This window comes from Nerophis lumbriciformis, linkage group LG04, assembly GCF_033978685.3.
Source record: "Nerophis lumbriciformis linkage group LG04, RoL_Nlum_v2.1, whole genome shotgun sequence".
Taxonomy (NCBI): Eukaryota; Metazoa; Chordata; class Actinopteri; order Syngnathiformes; family Syngnathidae; genus Nerophis; species Nerophis lumbriciformis.
Genome location: NC_084551.2, coordinates 1,290,116 through 1,305,217, shown reverse-complemented (window position 1 = coordinate 1,305,217; position 15,102 = coordinate 1,290,116). Strand labels below are relative to the sequence as shown.

Genomic DNA, 15,102 nt, shown 5'->3' with positions numbered 1-15,102 from the left:
ATCTGGTACAACCCCCCATACAGCAAAAACGTCTCAACTAACATTGGACACAAATTCCTCAATCTGATTGACAAACACTTTCCCAAAGACAACACCCTAAGAAAAGTATTCAACAAGAACAACATTAAATTGAGCTACAGCTGTATGAACAATATACGACAAATCATCTCAAACCACAACAAAACAATTGCAAATGAGCCGTCGGCCCCCAGACAGAGCGACTCCAAAACCAACAAAGGTTGCAACTGTCAAAAGAAACCTGATTGCCCTCTCAACGGGGGGTGCTTACAAACATCAGTTGTCTACCAATCTAAGGTAACACGCAAGGACATTAACACATCCGACACATATGTATGATTAACTGAGGGAGAGTTCAAAACCAGATGGAACAATCACAAGGCTTCTTTCAGGAACCAAAACCTGCGGAATACCACAGAACTCAGCAAACACATTTGGGACCTCAAAGACAATAATGTTGAATATTCAATAACATGGCAAATTCTTGCATCCAGCACACCTTACAATAGTGGTAATAAAAGATGCAACCTATGCTTGAAAGAGAAACTGTTTATTATTTACCGTCCAGACCTGTCATCCCTCAACAAGCGCAGCGAAATTGTAACAGCATGCCGCCATAGACGGAAACACCTCCTAGGTAACACATGAGCCAATCACCACGCCCCTACACCAGCCTGTACCCACCCACTCTGTGCCCTATATAATCCATGGTATGTGAATGCTCCCATTAAAATCTCCTGATGATTGAGGGAACCCCCCCTCATGAAACAGGCCTGTAGAGATGAAATAGTCTTGTGATTTTTTTCCCACACATACATATATTGCGCTCCACTACGGTATCGAGCACTATTTTTTGGATAACCTTATTAAGACATATATATATATATATATATATATATATATATATATATATATATATATATAGATAGATATATACACACACACACACACACACACATTTATATATATATATATATATACAGTATATAATTTATATCTATGTATTTTGCCGTTTTTGTTTACATGTTAAAGGTGTTTTAATGAATATACATGCATGTTTAACACATATAGATTCCTTTCTTTCATGAAGACTAGAATATAAGTTGGTGTATTACCTGATTCTGATGACTTGCATTGATTGTAATCAGACAGTAGTGATGATAACGTCCACGTTTTCAAATGGAGGAGAAAAAAAGTTCCTCCTTTGTGTCTAATACCACATGAAAGTGGTTGGTTTTTGGCATCTTATTTGTCCAGCTTCCATATTCGTTTTTATACACTTTACAAGAAATACATTGGCGGCAAACTCCGTAGCTTGCTAGCTTGTTTGCGCTGGCTTTCGGAGACTCTTATTTTGAAAACGCAGGCGCGATGGTGCGGCACTTTTATTGTGAAGACAGGAACTGTGCAGTCAGTCTTTAGACTTTTGACGGGATGTACGGTTGAAATAAAAAAGGGTCTTTTTTCCTTCACACTTTTGATTGATTGATTGAAACTTTTATTAGTAGATTGCACAGTACAGTACATATTCCGTACAATTGACCACTAAATGGTAACACCCCAATAAGTTTTTCAACTTGTTTAAGTCAGGTCATGTGACCGCCTGGCTCTGTTTGATTGGTCCAACGTCACCAGTGACTGTATCTGATTGGTGGAACCAAGTGAACGTCACCAGTGACTGTATTTGTTGAAACGCAGGCACTATGAAGGTCTGTCTGACAGACCAAAACAAACAAAGCGTGCATTAACAGATCGATCAAAATTAGTAGCGAGTAGCGAGCTGAATGTAGATAAAAGTAGCGGAGTAAAAGTAGCGTTTCTTCTCTATAAATATACTCAAGTAAAAGTAAAAGTATGTTGCATTAAAACTACTCTTAGAAGTACAATTTATCCCAAAAGTTACTCAAGTAGATGTAACGGAGTAAATGTAGCGCGTTACTACCCACCTCTGCTAATAACCTACTGTACAAAAGTGAGAGCACCCCTCTCTTTTTAATAAATGTTTTCATGTCTCAAGAGGAAATAGAATTGAACAGATTGTATTGTCATTGCACAAGTTCAACAAAATAAAATAAACATATATTTGTGGAGGAGGGCGTGGTCTGCGGGCCTGCCGCGGAGCGGGGTGTATAAGGACCGGCCTCGAAGCCAGCGGCAGGTGAGTGGATTGCCCAGCTGGGGCTGGTTATCTAATCACCTGTCGCCTTTATTAGCAGCAGCCGGACTGAGACACGTTGTTGGAGTTGGAGACAGAGAGAGAGAGAGAGCACGAACAGAGACACGCCGGACTGAAAAGTCTTAAATATATTGCTGGAAAGAACACCATACTTGTGTATGAGAAATAAAAGACTTTCTCCAACCTGTCTACCGGGCTCACGAAAGATCTGTCGGCACCAGGAGAACCCTCCCACACTCAGAGACTTCCACAATATTTTTATTTTTTTTGTAAATCTGTCCTTTCTAATCCATTTCCTTTGACAATTCTTTTGCCTTCCCCATGACTCAGAATCCAGAAACATGTGTGCAGCACTGGATGAAAGATGCAATGGTCTGTCAGAAGCCCAGAAACTCACTGACCTTTTAAACACACACATTCATTATAAACAAATGGGTCACAGGTGAGGATTGGAACCTTGATTAGCCATTCAAACCTGTTTGTGTCAACTTTTGTGCATGTTATCAGATCAAAGTCACTGGGGTATGTCAACTTTTGATCAGGGTCATTTGGGTACTTTCTTTTGTCATTTTGATTTAAAAAGAGTAAACACAGTTGTTTACCAATAAATAGCTTCACACAACCAGGGCCGGCCCGTGGCATAGGCCGTATAGGCAAATGCTAAGGGCGCCGTCCATCAGGGGGCGCCACGCCAGTGCCACAAATGTTGGAAAAAAAAAAGAAAAAAAAAAAAGTTGGTACTATTATTTCTAAATACAAAAAATAATCCCACGTTAATTAAAATGCAAAGTAAAGCCTACCATCACTGATGGTGGAAACTTTACACTAGACTTCAGGCAACGTGGATCCTGTGCCTCTCCTGTCTTCCTCCAGACTCTGGGACCTCGATTTCCAAAGGAAATGCAAAATTTGCATGGTTGGGTGATGGTTTGGGGTGCCATGTCATCTGCTGGTGTCGGTCCACTCTGTTTCCTGAGATCCAGGGTCAACGCAGCCGTCTACCAGCAAGTTTTAGAGCACTTCATGCTTCCTGCTGCTGACCTGCTCTATGGAGATGGAGATTTCAAGTTCCAACAGGACTTGGTGCCTGCACACAGCGCAAAATCTACCCGTGCCTGGTTTACGGACCATGGTATTTCTGTTCTAAATTGGCCCGCCAACTCCCCTGACCTTAGCCCCATAGAAAATCTGTGGGGTATTGTGAAAAGGAAGATGCAGAATGCCAGACCCAAAAACGCAGAAGAGTTGAAGGCCACTATCAGAGCAACCTGGGCTCTCATAACACCTGAGCAGTGCCAGAAACTCATGGACTCCATGCCACGCCGCATTAACGCAGTAATTGAGGCAAAAGGAGCTCCAACCAAGTATTGAGTATTGTACATGCTCATATTTTTCATTTTCATACTTTTCAGTTGGCCAACATTTCTAAAAATCCCTTTTTTGTATTAGCCTTAAGTAATATTCTAATTTTGTGACACACGGAATTTTGGATTTTCATTTGTTGCCACTTCAAATCATCAAAATTAAATGAAATAAACATTTGAATGCATCAGTCTGTGTGCAATGAATAAATATAATGCACAAGTTACACCTTTTGAATGCAATTACTGAAATAAATCAAGTTTTTCAAAATATTCTAATTTACTGGCTTTTACCTGTATATGTATATATATATGTATACATATATATATATATATACATATATATATATATCCCATGTAGGATAGGGATATATATATATATATATATAGACAAAAAAAGATAAAATAAAAAGGTGATACATATATATATATATATATATATATATATATATATATATATATATATATATATATATATATATATATATATATATATATATATATATATCCCTATCACCTTTTTATTTTATCTTTTTTTGTCTTCTTTCATCTTTATATATACATATATATATATATATATACATATATATATATATATATATGTATATATATATATATATATATATATATATATATATATATATATATATATATATATATATATATATCCCTATCACCTTTTTATTTTATCTTTTTTTTGTCTTGTTTCAGTTTCTATTAATCCAGCATTTACACAAAACTGTTTTCCATTATTTTAATTACAATCTAATAATTGAAATTCATATTTTTGGTACATCAGACTGTATTTTACATTTTAATTCATTGACTAATGTATCCGGTGAATATAATTATTGACATTTATTTTGAAATTTGGTCAGTTTTTATTGCAGAATTATTGATTTATTATTTATTCTATTTCGTCATGTATTTCGTCGCTTCAAGTGTTTATTTGTAAGAATTTTTTTTTGTCTCCTGTAATGTGACAGGTTCAGTGTCCAGATGTGTGGTCTATTCTGCTCATCGCCACTGGGGGCGCTGCTGAGACGCGCCTCTTTTATTAGTTTTGGCAACCACCAGCGCCTGCTCGCCAAAACCAAAACAACAGGCATCTGTTGTCGCCTCGCTGCTTATAAAAAAACGCGCTTCACTCTAACCGTCTCCACAGCGACCGAGTGGAGATCATATAATTCCCCGTGTTGGCTTTTGTAGTCAATCATTCATTAATGTTGATTGATATCGCAGCTCCCGACTACTGCGCATCTGGATCGGACCGAGGCTGCGCTAACGAGCTAGCTCGCTAGCTCGCTCGCTCGCTCGTCGTCGTTGTGAGCCCGCTGGTGACTTCCACTCGCTAGTGGCTCATTCGGGCTTAGCTTTGCCGAGTCACTCTCGGTTCATGGAGCAGCGGGACGAGGATATTGCCGGAAAATGTAAATAGTCATGGCGCCAGAGAGACGGGAATTGGTACGTATAACGGGAGTGTGTCCAGCGAGAGACAGCTGACTGCTAACAAGGCTAGTGGGGTTAGCATCGTTAGCATAGCCCTTTAAACTTTACTGCTGATTTTTATGTTATTTTTGTGACGCAGTGGTTATTATCGAATTAGTAGAGTACTATGCACATATTACAAGTATAATGTAGTGAGTGTTTACTTGATTAAATGATTGCTGTAACGCGATCGGGCTAGTGCAGAGCTAGCCGCCTTGATGCTAATTCACACTGTTTTTAACCTCTTTCTAAGAATGTAACTGTTTGTCATCATTTTACTGCCAAAGTATACAATAGCAGCATGCTCACTGTCAAGTATTTTGCACCAAAATGGAAGATTTTAGACCTTTTTTTTTAAAGAAAAAAACCCCGATCACCCATCCATCCATCCATTTTTTCCTACCGCTTGTCCCCCTCGGGGTGGCGGTGGTTTGATTGAAACTTTTATTAGTAGATTGCACAGTACAGTACATATTCCGTACAACTGACCACTAAATGGTAAAACTCCAACTTGTTTAACGGGTCCACGTTAATCAATTCATGGATACCATGAATTGATTCATGGTATCCGCACTAAAAGAACACCTCCAGGCAACTTCAACCCTAAACTAACACCCTTCCTTCCACATCGTACCTCCCCGGATTGTAAATAATCAAATGTAAATAATCAAATGTGCTTTCTGATCTCTCTCTCTATGTCCACTACTTGCTGTACATATCCTACCAAGTCAGTCCTAAACTGTTCCAATGTCCATTTCTCTGATGATGCAATTGTTGATGACTGAAGTGTTGTTATCAACCAAACCTAACCCCCCTCCACATCCCACACCCCGGATTGTAAATAATGTAAGTAATGTAGTGAGTGTTTACTTGATTACCGTATTTTCCGCACTATAAGGCGCACCGGATTATTAGCCGCACCTTCAATGAATTACATATTTCATAACTTTGTCCACCAATAAGCCGCCCCGGATTATAAACCGCGCCTACGCTGCGCTAAAGGGAATGTCAAAAAAACAGTCAGATAGTTCAGTCAAACTTTAATAATATATTGAAAACCAGCGTTCTAACAACTCTGTCCCAAAATGTACGCAAATGTGCAATCACAAACATAGTAAAATTCAAAATGGTGTAGAGCAATAGCAACATAATGTTGCTCGAACGTTAATGTCACAACACACAAAATAAACATAGCGCTCACCTTCTGAAGTTATTCTTCATTCGTAAATCCTTCGAATTCTTCGTCTTCGGTGTCCGAATTGAAAAGTTGCGCAAGCGTGGGATCCAAAAATGGCCGGCTCCGTCTCGTCGAAGTCATCGGATTCAGTGTCGCTGTTGTTGTGCAGCAGTTCTGTGAATCCTGCCTTCCGGAAAGCTCGGACCACAGTTGTGACCGAAATATCTGCCCAGGCATTTACGATCCACTGGCAAATGTTGGCGTATGTCGTCCGGCGCTGTCTGCCCGTCTTAGTGAAGGTGTGTTCGCCTTCGGAGCTGTGTGAAAAAAGCCACCCGGCCTCTTCGCGTAAACTTCCCTTAACCACTCGCTCATCTTTTCTTCATCCATCCATCCCTTCGAGTTAGCTTTTATGATGACGCCGGCTGGAAAGGTCTCTTTTGGCAAGGTCTTCCTTTTGAATATCACCATGGGTGGAAGTTAGCATGGCAAGCTAGAACCACAGTGAAGGATGACTTCTCATTCCCTGTGGTGCGAATATTCACCGTACGTGCTCCCGTTCCACAGTGCGGTTCACAGGAATATCAGTTGCTGTGAAATACGGTAGTAATCCGTGTGCGGATGGAGAGATTGCGTCTTTTTATGAACCGGATCCTTTTCGCTTAGTAGGAGCCATTTTGTGGTCTTTACAGATGTAAACAGGAAATGAAACGTACGGTGATATCCGCGCGTTTTTTCTTCTTCTTCCGGGGGCGGGCGGTAGCTTACAGTAGAAGAAGAAGCGCTTCCTGTTCTATGGGGGCGGGTGCTTACCTTGGCGGTTGCTTGCGTAGAAGAAGAAGCGCTTCCTGTTCTACCGGGAAAAAAGATGGCGGCTGTTTACCGAAGTTGCGAGATCGAAACTTTATGAAAATGAATCGTAATAAAGCGCACCGGGTTATAAGGCGCACTGTTAGCTTTTGAGAAAATTTGTGGTTTTTAGGTGCGCCTTATAGTGCGGAAAATACGGTACATGATTGCTGTAACGCGATCGGGCTAGTGCAGAGCTAGCCGCCTTGATGCTAATTCACACTGTTTTTAACCTCTTTCTAAGAATCTAACTGTTTGTCATCATTTTACTGCCAAAGTATACAATAGCAGCATGCTCACTGTCAAGTATCTTGCACCAAAATGGAAGATTTTAGACCTTTTTTTTTTTAAAGAAAAAAAAACCCCCGATCACCCATCCATCCATCCATTTTTTCCTACCGCTTGTCCCCCTCGGGGTGGCGGTGGTTTGATTGAAACTTTTATTAGTAGATTGCACAGTACAGTACAGTACATATTCCGTAAACACTCCAACTTGTTTAACGGGTCCACGTTAATCAATTCATGGATACCATGAATTGATTCATGGTATCAGCACTAAAAGAACACCTCCAGGCAACTTCAACCCTAAACTAACACCCTTCCTTCCACATCCTACCTCCCCGGATTGTGTATAATCAAATGTAAATACTTATTCTTATGCTTTCTGATCTCTCTCTCTATGTCCACTACAGAGGTGGGTAGTAACGCGCTACATTTACTCCGTTACATCTACTTGAGTAACTTTTGGGATAAATTGTACTTCTAAGAGTAGTTTTAATGCAACATACTTTTACTTTTACTTAAGTATATTTATCGAGAAGGAACGCTACTTTTACTCCGCTACTTTTACTCCGCTACTTTTATCTACATTCAGCTCGCTACTCGCTACTAATTTTTATCGATCTGTTAATGCACGCTTTGTTTGTTTTGGTCTGTCAGACAGACCTTCAAAGTGCCTGCCTTACTGGTGACGTTTCACTTCGTTCCACCAATCAGATGCAGTCACTGGTGACGTTGGACCAATCAAACAGAGCCAGGTGGTCACATGACCTGACTTAAACAAGTGTAAAAACTTATTGGGGTGTTACCATTTAGTGGTCAATTGTACGGAATATGTACTGTACTGTGCAATCTACTAATAAAAGTCTCAATCAATCAATCAAAAGTGTGAAGGAAAAAAGATACTTTTTTATTTCAACCGTACATCCCGTCAAAAGCCTAAAGACTGACTGCACAGTTCCTGTCTTCACAATAAAAGTGCCGCTCCATCGCGCCTGCGCTTTCAAAACAAGAGTCTCCGAAAGCCAGCGCAAACAAGCTAGCAAGCTAAGGAGTTTGACGCCAATATATTTCTTGTAAAGTGTATAAAAAACGGATATGGAAGCTGTACAAATAAGATGCCAAAAACCCACCACTTTCATGTGGTATTAGACAGAAAGGAGGAACTTTTCTTCTCCTCTATTTGAAAACGTGGACGTTATTATCACTACTGTCTGATTACAATCAACGCAAGTCATCAGAATCAGGTAATACACCAACTTATATTCTAGTCTTCATGAAAGAAAGGAATCTATATGTTAAACATGCATGTATATTCATTAAAACATCTTTAACATGTAAACAAAAACAGCAAAATAAATACATATACATTATATACTGTATGTATGTATATATATATACCGTATTTTCCGCACTATAAGGCGCCCTGGGTTAAAAGCCGCGCCTTCAATGAACGGCATATTTCAAAACTTTGTCCACCTATAAGCCGCCCGGTGTTGTAAGCCGCATCTAACTGCGCTAAAGGAATGTCAAAAAAACAGTCAGATAGGTCAGTCAAACTTTAATAATATATTAAAAACCAGCGTTCTAACAACTCTGTTCACTCCCAAAATGTACGCAAATGTGCAATCACAAACATACGTATATCAACATGGACAGAGCTGCGTGAAAAAAGCCATCCGGCCTCTTCGCGTAAACTTAAACTTACCTTAACCACTCGCTCATCTTTTCTTCATCCATCCCTTCGAGTTAGCTTTTATGATGACGCCGGCTGGAAAGGTCTCTTTTGGCAAGGTCTTCCTTTTGAATATCACCATGGGTGGAAGTTTCTGGCCATTAGCATGGCAAGCTAGAACCACAGTGAAGGATGACTTCTCATTCCCTGTGGTGCGAATATTCACCGTACGTGCTCCCGTTGTATCCACAGTGCGGTTCACAGGAATATCAGTTGCTGTGAAATAGTAATCCGTGTGCGGATGGAGAGATTGCGTCTTTTCATGAACCGGATCCCTGACGCTTAGTAGGAGCCATTTTGTGGTCTTTACAGATGTAAACACACAAAGGAAATGAAATGTACGGTATATCCGCGCGCTTTTTCTTCTTCTACGCGGGCGGGTGGTTGCTTACAGTAGAAGAAGAAGCGCTTCCTGTTCTATGGGGGCGGGTGCTTACCTTGGCGGTTGCTTGCGTAGAAGAAGAAGCGCTTCCTGTTCTACCGGAAAAAAAGATGGCGGCTGTTTACCGAAGTTGCGAGATCGAAACTTTATGAAAATGAATCGTAATATTAATCCATATATAAAGCGCACCGGATTAAAAGCCGCACTGTCAGCTTTTGAGTAAATTTGTGGTTTTTAGGTGCGGCTAATAGTGCGGAAAATACGGTATATAATATGTGTGTGTGTGTATGTTACTCATCAGTTACTCAGTACTTGAGTAGTTTTTTCACAACATACTTTTTACTTTTACTCAAGTAAATATTTGGGTGACTACTCCTTACTTTTACTTGAGTAATAAATCTCTAAAGTAACAGTACTCTTACTTGAGTACAATTTCTGGCTACTCTACCCACCTCTGGTCCACTACTTGCTGTACATATCCTACCAAGTCAGTCCTAAACTGTTCCAATGTCCATTTCTCTGATGATGCAATTGTTGATGACTGAAGTGTTGATATCAACCAAACCTAACCTCCCTCCACATCCCACACCCCGGATTGTAAATAATGTAAAGAATTAAATGTACATACTCCAATGATTATCTTGTGTGATGACTGCATTATGATGATAGTATATATCTGTATCATCAATCAAGTTAAGTGGACCCCGACTTAAACAAGTTAAAAAACTTATTGGGGTGTTACCATTTAGCGGTCAATTGTACGGAATATGTACTGCACTGTACAATCTACTAATAAATTTTCAATCAATCAATTCAAGTGGACCCCGACTTAAACAAGTTGAAAAACTTATTGGGGTGTTACCATTTAGCGGTCAATTGTACGGAATATGTACTGTACTGTGCAATCTACTAATAAAAGTCTCAATCAATCAATCAATGGAGCCTATCCCAGCTGTCCTCGGGCGGAAGGCGGGGTACACCCCGGACAAGTCGTCACCTCATCGCAGGGCCAACACAGATAGACAGACAACATTACAAACAAACTCAATAATATTTTTTTTTTCTCCCAAATAAATAACCACCCGGTACTTTTGTGTGCTGTGACTTTTCATAGATTCTACAACTAATCAATACCATCCATTAATTTTCTACCGCTTGTACCCCTCGGGGTCGCGGTGGTTGCTGGAGCCTATCTCAAGCTGCATTCAGGCGGAAGGCGAGGTACACCCCAGACAAGTCGCCACCTCATCGCAGGGCCAAGACAGATAGACAGACAACATTACAAACAAACTCAATAATATTTTTTTTTTCTCCCAAAGAAATAACCACCCGGAACTGTTGTGTGCTGTGACTTTTCATAGATTCTACAACTAATCAAAACCATCAATGCGCAATATTCTATGTGTGCAAGATATTTAAATGTTCATATTTAATACTCCTTTTCACCATATTTATCTCAGGTTACCTCCATGTAACTATGCACCTTACTTCCGTTTATATTGCTTATGTTTCTAATTTTTTGCTTATTTTCTTAAAACACCATTTTTTTTCACTGATATTGGTGATGCTCTATTTTCATTGTGCTGACGTATAATTACAATGAATGCCTTCTATTCCATTTTTGTATGTATATTCTGTAGAGTAGTCTGGTGCTAGAAAGAAAGCATGGCTCAATTACATTGTGATATAGTGATTACCATTCCATACCATACCATACCATACCAATGTAAATAACAGGATTGCTGTGAAGATGAGAAAAATACATTTAACCCACCCAATGCTGTTTATTAGCCCACGGCAGTGCTGCATAGAGCAGACAAGGGCTGGGCATTGTAATGTACGTACAGTGTATAGAAAGTCAAACACAAATACAAGTAGACGGAATAGAAATTGGAAGAGTAAATGGAACCAAATTTCTAGGTATAATGATTGAGGATAAATTGAACTGGAAATCTCATGTAAAAAATATACAACATAAAGTAGCAAGAAACACGTCAATAACTAGATGAGGCAATTCCTGAAGGAATTGCATGTGAATGCTCCAATGCTGAAGTTGAACTGAAATCCTGGAAGTTTTTTTGTAAAGCACACAATTCCCAAACAGGCTGAATATTTTAAAGTTGGAACAGTTTGAATCAGATGAAAAATGTGGGAGTTGTGGACCTTTGAAGAATGTCCCATTGATTTCAATGGGAATTTCCCCAAAATTTGGAAAATGCTAAAACACTTGAATGGTCTGAATAAGTTGAAATGGTTGTGGTTGGAATTTTTCAAATCGGTCAAGAAATATGTTCAATTAGTAACATGTTGAATTGGGAAATGGTATTACGGAATTCCTGGAATTTCGGGAAAACCGGGATTTTTTCCAGTTCAAAAAACAACTTCATTTTTTGTCCTGATTAAAAGGAATGTTTTGACGGTGGAACTGTGTAAATGGGTTGAAAAATGTGGAAGGGGTAGAAAAAGGGTGGAAATAGGGAAGTTTGAATTTCCAGAAAGGTGGAATATGTTGAAGATGGAATAGTTTGAATAGATTGAAAAATGTGGAAATGGTGGAAGTTTGAAAAATGGCCAATTTTTTTGTGAATGGGGGAAAATGTCTCAGAAAACCTGGAATTCTGGGAAATCTGGGAATTTTTTTAATTAGTCAAGGGAAAGCCCGCGATTCCCGAATTGGCTGAACAGTTTGAAGTTGGAACAGTTTGAATCGGATAAAAAATGTGGAAGGTAGAGTGCGCCAAAATCTGAAGAAGAAGAAGAATAAATAAATGAATTTTGGTGTAGAAAACCATATGTGTGAATGCTTTGGAGCATTCACAATAATGAATAAAGCAAAACATGTTCTAGACCAAAAATCACTCCATATTTTTTATTGCTAGCTAGTGTTACCATAGCTGAGTTATTGTGCAGAAATATGGGGAAATAACTACAAAAGTACACTTCATTCACTAACGGTGTTACAAAAAGATCAGTTAGAATAATACATCATGTTGGATATAGAGAACTCCACGACATAGCTAAAATTATACACAAAGCAAACTATAATCTGCTACCCAAGAATATACAACCATTCTTATCAACAAAATAGGAGAAATATAATCTTAGAGAAAAATGTAATTTAAAACATTTAACACTTAAGACCTTCAGTATATCAGTATGTGGAATTAAATTATGGAATGGATTAAGCAAAGACATCAATGTACTAATATGATCCACTTCAAGAAACTCTTCAAACTTGATAAACATTCTGAATTTATTTCATTCATCCATTCATTTTCAAAAATAATCCTACTCATCTCACCATATGAAATATAACTTACTTCACCAATTATTAATTATTTATTTATTTATTTTTATTGGTATTGCTTATGGAGTATATTGTGAATAAATTGAGAACAGGAAGTGAACAAAAGTTTTAGCAACTGCTATGTAAAGGAAAGGGGGTCGGATTAAATAAGCTCTGCTTCTTCCTACTCCTTTTCCAACATGTTGAATAGAGAAACTGGAAATTGTGACGTATCTTGTTGTATGCATGCATGTTCCAAATAAAGTCAAACTCAAACAATAAACACACATCTTTGTAAATACCCAGGCAGTGCCAGCGATGGCCTCCCCCCTCCCCGTCGTCTCCTTCCTCCTTGTGGCGCTCCTGCTGTTGGCCAAGTCGCCCCAGTGCCAGGCCGGTGACTGCAAGGGGCACCGGCAGGTTTTGAGGGGACCACCTGGCTACGTCACAGATGGACCAGGGAACTACTCGGTCAACGGCAACTGCGAGTGGCTCATCAGAGGTATTTTGTTTTTGCACATCAATATCTCGCTTTGCTTGGTCCGCTGTAAAACATAAAGGCAGAGAAACCCTGGACCGGGTGTGCTATTTTGCGTTGTGTGTATTCTTAGAAAGAAATGCATGTTAAAATGCACTGCAAAGTGTGTTACAGTATTTTACTTTACTTAGATCCTATTTTCTCCCAGTACTGCCTTTTAAAGCAAAGTTTTTCCTCTGTTGCTGTATTGGGGAAGTCTTATAAAAATGAACAGTAACACTGCTTACAAATCTAAAACTAAAACAACCACTGGTTATTGTAAGACATGAAACAATCCAACAAATCTTTTTTTAATCACTTAGACTTAGACAAACTTTATTGATTAACAACACCGCAAAAACTGAAATCTAAGTACGATTAAATATCTCAAATAAGGGTGATATTTGCTTATTTTCTGTCTGATAAGATAATTCTTCTCACTAAGCAGATTTTATGTTAGAGTGTTTAACTTGTTTTAAGTGTTTTGGTCCTAAATGATCTCAGTTAGATATTACAGCTTGTTGCAGAGATTTGATGACCTATATTGAGTAAAACATGCTTGAAACTAGAATATCAAGTGTTGCAAAGCTGTGTCATCAACACTCACAAGTATACAACTACATTTTTAAAGTAATAATTTCTTATTTCAGGCATGAAATAAAAAATCATGACTTTGACGCAATTGTGTCTCATAATTAAAACATGACAGCCAAATGGACTTTGCTGGGTTTTTTTCAATGAAACAATAGAAAACACATACTCATATAGTAGTACAGTTGGCACAATACAGTAAACTGACAGTTAATATTTAAACATTTAACATGTGACATTTCAAACAATTTTGAACAGAAATAGTTCATGCACAAATAAATAAATAAATAAATATATATATATATATATATATACATATATATATATATATATATATATCATATATATATATCATATATATATCATCCACAACAGTACACCATGGCAAAAAAAGAACAATGCAACATTTGACGTCACTATGGGAAGTTTTGACGAAGCAGAAACGTGTGAACTCGTTGGGAGTTTCCTCCTCTCCCAGCTCGCTAGCCTCAATCTGAACCTTGGTATTTACCGTGATGACGGACTGGCAGTGTGTCGCGCCTCGCCAAGGAGCAGCGAGAATACCAAGAAGCGCATATGCCAAATTTTCAAAGAGAACGGCCTACGGATCACGATTGAAGCCAACAAGCAAACCGTCAACTTCCTTGACGTCACTTTCAACCTGAGAAATAACAGCTACCAACCATTCACGAAATCCAACACAACACTCCAATACGTGCACCATGACAGCAACCACCCACCCACCACCACGAAAAGAATACCTACCGGAATTAATAAAAGGCTATCGATGCTGTCATCTAGCAAAGCTGAATTTGACCAAGCAACCCCCCCGTACCAAAAAACCCTTGATGAAAGCGGATACAATTTCACCCTCACCTATGAACCCACGCCAGGAAACCAACCAAAAAAGAACAGAAAACGAAACGACATCATCTGGTACAACCCCCCATACAGCAAAAACGTCTCAACTAACATTGGACACAAATTCCTCAATCTGATTGACAAACACTTTCCCAAAGACAACACCCTAAGAAAAGTATTCAACAAGAACAACATTAAATTGAGCTACAGCTGTATGAACAATATACGACAAATTATCTCAAACCACAACAAAACAATTGCAAATGAGCCGTCGGCCCCCGGACAGAGCGACTCCAAAACCAACAAAGGCTGCAACTGCCGAAAGAAACCTGATTGCCCTCTCGACGGGGGGTGCTTACAAACATCAGTTGTCTACCAATCT

General features: G+C 39.0%; 1 protein-coding gene across 1 annotated transcript in view; it reads left to right on the top strand.

The window, feature by feature from the left end:
• The first annotated feature begins 4,638 nt into the window (after positions 1-4,638).
• megf8 (multiple EGF-like-domains 8) overlaps positions 4,639-15,102 on the top strand; it is an 85,156-nt gene continuing 74,692 nt past the window's right edge. Inside the window, exons 1-2 of the mRNA XM_061947282.1 lie at positions 4,639-5,019; positions 13,058-13,253. Of these exons, the coding sequence (XP_061803266.1) occupies positions 4,996-5,019; positions 13,058-13,253 (220 nt within the window). The 5' untranslated portion in view covers positions 4,639-4,995. The remainder of the gene's footprint in view (positions 5,020-13,057; positions 13,254-15,102) is intronic.